This window comes from Nothoprocta perdicaria, unplaced genomic scaffold (genome assembly GCF_003342845.1).
Source record: "Nothoprocta perdicaria isolate Ctin4 unplaced genomic scaffold, notPer1 scaffold_7, whole genome shotgun sequence".
Classification (NCBI taxonomy): domain Eukaryota; kingdom Metazoa; phylum Chordata; class Aves; order Tinamiformes; family Tinamidae; genus Nothoprocta; species Nothoprocta perdicaria.
Genome location: NW_020455976.1, coordinates 586577 through 593425, shown reverse-complemented (window position 1 = coordinate 593425; position 6849 = coordinate 586577). Strand labels below are relative to the sequence as shown.

Sequence of the window (6849 nt, the reverse complement as noted above, 5' to 3'; positions counted from 1 at the left end):
GCCGCTGGGCCGCGCCGCCCCGCGCAGACCGCCGCTACGAGAGGTGAGCAGGGCTGGGCCGGGGCCGGGGGCGGAACCGGCCGCGGCCCGGGGCGCTGAGCGGCCCCTGCATGCCGGCAGGTACCTGGCGCGCGTGGCGGAGCTGGGCGCCACGGACACGGGCGACGCGGCGCTGAGCTACGGCGTCGTGGTGGACTGCGGCAGCAGCGGCTCCCGCGTCTTCGTCTACTTCTGGCCCCCGCACAACGGCAACCCGCACGACCTGCTGGACATCCGGCAGATGCGGGACCGCGGCAGCCGCCCCGTCGTCAAGAAGATTAAGCCAGGTCGGCGGAGGCGCGCGGCGGTGCCGGCGCGGGCCCCGCCGGGCTGGCTGCGTGGTGCCACGCGTCCCTGTCCCCCCAGGCATCTCCGTGGTGGCAGCAGCGCCCGAGCGAGCCACCCCCTACATGCGGCCCCTGCTCCAGTTCGCTGCGGCCCACGTGCCGGCCGCGAAGCACAAGGAGACCCCGCTGTACATCCTGTGCACGGCCGGCATGAGGCTGCTGCCCGACAGGTCAGTTGGCCAGCGCTGGGGAACCGGCACCTGCCGGGATGCCCCGGTACATCCCCAGCCAAGCGGGAGGTGATGCCGGACCCTGGGAGGGGGTGGCAGCGCTGGGAAAGGAGAGGGCTGGGGCTGAGCGCGCAGGAGAGGCAGTGCCCCCAGCTCTCCTGCCAGGAGGAGACGCTCCAAAGGCTCAAGCAAATAGATGAAATGCATCCCCTAAATGCTAAAAATGCTCTGCGAAACTTCCTGCATGCAGGAAGGGGCTCGTGGGGCCAGACGCAAGGTGTCCTGCAGCAGGATTCCTGTTGTCTCTTGTGCCCCACAAGTGAGAGGTGAGGATCGCTTGGGATCTGTCCCTCTTTTGTGCCCCTGCAGGCAGCAAGCTGCAATCCTTGAAGACTTGGTGACAAATGTGCCCCTGGAATTTGACTTCCTCTTCTCCAAGTCACATGCAGAAGTGATTTCGGGGAAGCAGGAAGGTAAGGGCCGCCCTGGCTGCGGGTGCTGCTCCGTGCCTGTGTCTAGCAGCTGCCAGCGGTGCCAGCAGCTGGTGCAGGCTGCGCGCAGGAGCAGCTCTGTGCTGCTGTGCAGCCCTCCAGCCCTGCTTCGGGCAATGCCTGAGCACCCCTTTGCTCTCTGTGCAGGTGTCTACGCTTGGATCGGCATCAACTTTGTCCTGGGGAGGTTTGAGCACGAGGACGGTGAGCTTAGCTGTGCGCACAGTGGTTGGCAGGGGAGCCTGGAGCTGACTCAGGCGCTGGAGCAAAGGGCAGAGTCTGGAGAGGGCAGCGGCTGCCCCTTGGGTTGAGGGCAGCTGTGCAAAACTCTCCTGAACCTGCAACACGGAGGCAGCAGCCCAGGCTGCAGGGCAGTGGCCTCATGCTCTGTGAGGGGGCTCCAGCAGCACTTTGGGGGAAGAACTAGGGAGAGAGGGTTTGTAGGAGGGTTCCTGCAATGGTTTTCACCCTTGACTTTTTGGGGCTAATCTGTGAAGCTGGCGATGTGGCAATGGCAGAAGAGAGGACGTGCTGCCCTGTGCCTCATCCCTCACTGACGTGTGGCCGTGGGTTGCAGAGGAGGACGCAGTGGTCACGGTGGCTCTGGGGGACCAGGCGGAGTCCTTGGTGAGGAAACGAACAGTTGGGATCCTGGACATGGGGGGAGCCTCCCTGCAGATCGCCTATGAGGTGCCCAGCTCTAGCCCCTTCTCCTCCCCGCAGCAGGTAGGTATCTTATCAGCCACCCGGGGCTGGCACCAAGGGCTCCCGCCTTCCCTGGGCTGTGGCTGAGCGGCGCCTCTGCTTCCCCAGGAAGAGGCTGCCAAGAGCCTGCTGGCAGAGTTCAACCTGGGCTGTGACGCGCAGCACACTGGCCACGTGTACCGTGTCTACGTCAACACCTTCCTGGGCTTCGGCGGCAATTTTGCTCGGCAACGCTATGAGGAGCTCATCCTGAACCAGACCTATCTGCACAACAGGTAAAGCCACCTTGACTGGGGAAGCTCCTGCTGGGCTGCAGGACAGGACACTGGTTTCCTCGGGCCTTTCTCTCCCGACCGAATTTACCCTGGGGGCCTCCCGCGGTGGTTCCCAGCAGCCGTGTGACGGTAGCAGATGCCCAGCCTGGCACATGGCGCACAGGAGCTGCCCCACTCCGGCGTTATCAGCGCGGCAGCTGGCTGCCCTCCTCCCACGGGCTGTATGAGTCCCCTTTGGTGGCCTATTCTGCTCTAGCTTTCCCTCCTTGGCTAGTGTCAGTGCCAACAGAACCTCCTTCGGTCTCTGCACGCCTGGGACTCTCCATCCCTCATTCCATTCCTGCGGCGCTGTGTGAAGCTCTCTCCGGGGCTAGGCAGGCTTGCTTACTACATAGGTGCAGACCTTGCCCCTTGGAGGGGTGTGAGTGCCAGACTGCACATCCCAGCGTGCAGCGTGATGGGTCTGAGAGCCCTGCTTCAGGGAGTGGGGACCGGGTGGTTGCCCAGACTGCAAGGGCATAGGGGGCTGCAGCCTTGTGTGGCTGGGGTATCGGGGCTGCAGGAGAGCACTGGACCCCGACTTATCTTTTGGGGCAGGACAGGACCCCCTGCACAGCTACCTTTGCTTTCTGGCTTGTCCTGCAGCCTGCATGGCCAGCAAACAGGGCTGAGCGCCGAGACACCCTTCCTGGACCCCTGCCTCCCCGTGGGGCTGGAGGACACGGTGGTGAGGGGCGGCCAAACCCTGCACATCCGCGGACAAGGAGACTGGCAGAGCTGCGTGGAGCTGCTGCAGCCCCTCCTGATGGCACCCACCAACAACAGCCAGGCCTCCCTGGTGGGGACCTACAAAGCACCCATTGACTTCACCAACAGCGAGTTTTATGGCTTCTCGGAGTTCTTCTACTGCACCGAGGATGTTCTGCGCCTGGGCGGCCGCTACGATGCCCCCTCCTTCACCTCAGCTGCCCAGGTGAGTGCCAGCCTGGTGCGGGGGAGAGGGAGCTGCCGGTCCCTTTTCCTGGAGGGACTGGAGCGTGTCTGTCCTGCAGGAGTACTGCAGCCAGAGCTGGGCCATCCTGACGCGCCGCTTCCACGGCGGCCTCTACTCAGCACACGCAGACCAGCACCGCCTCAAGTAAGGGGCTGGGCCTGGGGGGGTCCCGGCTGCTGGGGGGCTTTCGGGGTGAGGCAAGCGGGGGCTGCGGCGCAGGTGGAGTTTAGCTGTAGCGTCTGGCTGAGGCTGCGGGCCGCTGCGTTTGCAGGTACCAGTGCTTCAAATCGGCCTGGATGTACCAGGTGCTTCACCAGGGCTTCCGCTTTCCCCTCGACTACCCCAGCCTGCGCACAGCCCAGCTTGTGTACGACCGTGAGGTGCAGTGGACACTCGGAGCCATCCTCTACAAAACACGTTTTCTGCCGCTCAGGTAAAGCTCAAGTGCTGGATCCTGCGAGGGAAGGGGGGGTGCGGAGCAGAGTGGGAGCTGCTGTGCCATTCACCCGAGGAAAGGGAGAAGGCAGCACAGGCTGCCCCCAGCATTTCTCAGGCCTCGTTTTGCCTCTTCCCCTCTGCAGGGATCTCCGGCCGGAGAGCGTCCGCCAAGCACATGCCTCCTGGCTGCGCCTCTCTTTTGTCTACAACCACTATCTCTTCTTTGCCTGCATCGGCGTCGTAGTGCTGGCCATAGTGCTCTACCTCCTGCGCTTGCGCCGCATCCACCGGCGGCAGCTGCGCGCGGCCCAGCTCGACATGCTCTGGCTGGACAAGGTGGTGCTGCTGCCGCCGGCCCCGGGCACAGGGCCATGACACCAGCAGTGCCCGCCGGCTTCTTGCACCAGCAGAACCAGCGCTGGGCCTAGAGGACGTGGCCCTGCGCTCCAAGGGCTTGGACTGTTGATGGCCACCTTTGTCACACTCTCATGGGCCAAGGCAGCTATAGTCACCTGAGCCTCCCTCTTTGCCACTCCCCAGGCCTCAGTATCGCGTTCCCTGGCCTCTGGCAGCCTCCTTGCTCACAGGGACAGAGCAAAGTCCAGCAGGCTCAAGGCTGAAGCCCTTGCTGGGCCCTTCAGATAAGCAGGACTCAAACTCACAGAGCAGCCCATCCAGGGCCATGGCCTTGAAGCACCGGGCCAGCTCCTGCTGCAACCGCTGTTGTGCCGGGGTCTGAGCCAGGGCTCTGGTTGCTCAGCACCACTGTGGGGCCTTCTTCTAGCTCACCCTGAATATGAGGGCTTAAGAGGAAGACAACAGGATCACCATGAGAGCTCAGTGGCCACGGGTGGCCTACAGCTCCCTGCAGCTCTCTCAAACATTCCCTAGCAGGGGCAGAGGCGTCCAGCTCGTGGCTGCGTCTCCCCTCCTCCTGCTGTCCTTGCTGTTGCCCCATGCTCAGCAGCTCTTTCTCTACCACCTAAGGTGGTTGCATTTCATTCCCTTTCAAGCATGTTTGCCCTGTGGGGGCCCACAGGCTAATCAGGCGCTAATGCAAGAAGGACCAGAGGTTCTTTCCCTGGGGGCAGGGCAGGCTGGGCCTGCCTGGGGAAGCTGCCTCACTGCCTGGGGCAGTTCTGGGTGCTGGCAGCCACCTTTCTGTCCCATGGACCAAATGAAGTTCTTAAGTTTATACTTGAACTGTTCCTATTTCCAGAGCAATAAAATAATGATGAGCCATCCAGTACAGGGCTGGTCTCCTTTTCTGTTGAGTACCCACTCCACTGGAGTAACAGGGCACAGGCCTGCCTTGCAGAGCCTTACTTTGTGTTGCTGGGACTTGTCCTCAGAGCCCAGCCTCCCCAGAGCTGCAGGGAAAATTTTCTGCTTTTCATCTGTGGTGACCCCCAGCTTGGCAGCGCTGCCAGGGCTGAAGGCAGCACGTGGGCCTGGGCTGCTAAGCCCCCTGCTCCAGCAGGGCTCTAGCTACTCCTGTTGGTGACCTGGGGCCCTGCTCCCACACCCGGACATTGTACACTGCTGGTTCTGCTCTCTTCCCACCCTGGGGAGCACAAAACAGCAGAAGAGGGGGTAAGGAACAGAGCAAGATACAATCATGACTGTGCTTCTACCTCACAGCAGTAAGTGACTACTGCCTCCAGCATCACTTACTAGAAAATGATTTATTTTCACAACACCATCTATCAAATACAAATAAATAAATAAATAAATAAATACACATTAATTCTCTGATAAATAAAGGAAGTTTCCTGGGCTACTACTTGATACTCAGTTCTTCTCCAAATTGTGATAGATGCAAAAGGGGTAACACCTAGATTCCACAGTGGGGAGGGTTGAGCAGTAGTGAGGATGCGACCTCCAGCATGAACCATCGGCCAGGCCATAGACCCCCCTCACCCTCCACTCATACTGATTCTCCTTCAGGCTGGGGGGAGTCAGTCTGTTCCTCCCAGGTCAGATCTCCCTTCTCCCCACCTCAAACCTGTCTCAGCAAGGAGGACTCCACTGCAGGCCCAGGCTCCCCCCGCAAGAAGACTGAACATAGAGAGGAGGCCACAGGCTTCTGTCTGCTCCTGCACAGGAGCAAACAGGGTCCAAAGCAGAGACAAGAGATTCTCTATTGAGGTTGGGACAGGAACAGGTTTCACACAAGGAGAGCCCAGGGCTGAGTACTGAGGATGACAAGGGCTGCAAACAGGATGTACTGGCCCTACACCTAGGACTCCCTCCTGCAAAGGACTAGCTGATCATCAACATCGCTGACTGGGCCAGGTGACAGGGTCTCCCAGATGCCACGGGTACACACAGGGCTCGGCTCAGGAGGGCAGGCAGTGCAGGGTTTGTGCCCCCAGGCCCAGCAGGGGTCCTGCCTGCTGAGGCTGAGGGCACAGCTGGTGCTGTGGCCACCTGCAGTGCTCTGGGGGGCTGGGAGCAGTAGGTCTAGCTGGAGGCCCAGCACCGCTGGGGACTGCCAGGGACTACATGAGGGCAGAGACTGGAGCAGCAAGACCTGGTGGAGGGGAAGATGGACAGGTGTTAGCACCAAGCTGTGCCCACTCACAACCCCACACCATGAGGGCAGCCAGCTCAGGAGAAGCACTTGCTGTGCTCAGGCCCGGTGCAGAGCCAGCTGCCCCAGCAGGACACATGCAGGTGACACTGTGGCTGCCCGTGACAGCCCTGTGCACACTCACGGTGGTGGCGAGGGTCTCCATGTGGGCGCTGCTCACTCCCAGAGGAAGCGCACGTACCAGATGGTCTCGTTCTTCAGCTGTGGCCCGAACAGCGGGTTGGCCTGGGCTAGGATGGCGATGAGCCAGCTGCAAAGGGGCACGAGCCGCTAGTGAGCCCTGGGCAGCAGAACCGCAGGGGGCCCCGTGTGGGCATGTGGGAGCAGGAGGCTCCACTAGCGGGGCCGGCCCGTGCCCCTGGCCCAGGGAGCCGCGGGGGAGGGAGCCCGGGGGTGCGGGCGCGGTACTCACAAGAGGTAGCAGCACACGGCGGTGGTGACCAGCATCGTGATGATCACCCTGCGGAGACACGGGCCCGCGTCAGCCTCGGGCCGCCGCTCCCCTCAGCTCCCTCCTCAGCCCGCACTCACCCACGGTTGGGCCCCTTGGGCACAAACCAGGGCGCCCCGATGCCCACGAGGCCCCAGAAGGCCGAGAAGAGCACGAGCGGCAGCGCGAAGCTGTGCGCCGTCATGGCCGCCCAACCGCCGCCGCAACGGCCGCAACGGCCACGGCCGCCCTCAGCCCCGCGCCGCGGCCAATCCGCGCACGACCCCGCGCCTCGCCACGCCCCTATTGGCTACGGCCTCGTGACGCCACCGGCGCGCCCCGCCCGCCGCTAGGGGACGCTGCAGGG

The 6849-nt window shown here is 62.7% G+C and overlaps 3 protein-coding genes across 3 annotated transcripts in view; 1 reads left to right on the top strand and 2 right to left on the bottom strand.

Moving 5' to 3' along the window:
- Positions 1-112, bottom strand: part of SLC25A28 (solute carrier family 25 member 28) — a 5425-nt gene extending 5313 nt beyond the window's left edge. The window contains exon 1 of the mRNA XM_026050658.1: positions 39-112. Coding sequence (XP_025906443.1) covers positions 39-112 — 74 coding nt within the window. The remainder of the gene's footprint in view (positions 1-38) is intronic.
- Positions 113-118: 6 nt separating this feature from the next.
- Positions 119-4385, top strand: ENTPD7 (ectonucleoside triphosphate diphosphohydrolase 7; the record flags this gene model as incomplete). The annotated part of the gene is made up of 10 exons (XM_026050657.1): positions 119-326; positions 406-556; positions 926-1029; positions 1195-1251; positions 1625-1773; positions 1861-2027; positions 2673-3000; positions 3080-3165; positions 3293-3454; positions 3603-4385. Coding segments are annotated over 10 exons (1644 nt in total), but the record flags the coding sequence as incomplete, so codon positions are not given.
- Positions 4386-5198: 813 nt separating this feature from the next.
- LOC112957199 (V-type proton ATPase subunit e 2) lies at positions 5199-6714 on the bottom strand. Its single transcript, XM_026050784.1, has 4 exons — positions 6584-6714; positions 6465-6512; positions 6177-6302; positions 5199-5992 (listed from the first exon to the last, which is right to left on the bottom strand). The coding sequence occupies exons 1-3, from the start codon at positions 6685-6687 to the stop codon at positions 6209-6211; spliced, it is 246 nt and encodes an 81-aa protein (XP_025906569.1). The 5' UTR covers positions 6688-6714; the 3' UTR covers positions 5199-5992; positions 6177-6208.
- Positions 6715-6849: the final 135 nt, after the last annotated feature.

Excerpts from the sequence above, each read along its gene's own strand:
- LOC112957199 (XM_026050784.1), bottom strand. The coding sequence starts at position 6,687 with ATGACGGCGCACAGCTTCGCGCTGCCGCTCGTGCTCTTCTCGGCCTTC. Across the intron at positions 6,513-6,583 it reads CCCAAGGGGCCCAACCGTGG|GGTGATCATCACGATGCTGG; the intron begins GTGAGTGCGGGC and ends GTGTCTCCGCAG. Across the intron at positions 6,303-6,464 it reads GCCGTGTGCTGCTACCTCTT|CTGGCTCATCGCCATCCTAG; the intron begins GTGAGTACCGCG and ends GCCCCTTTGCAG.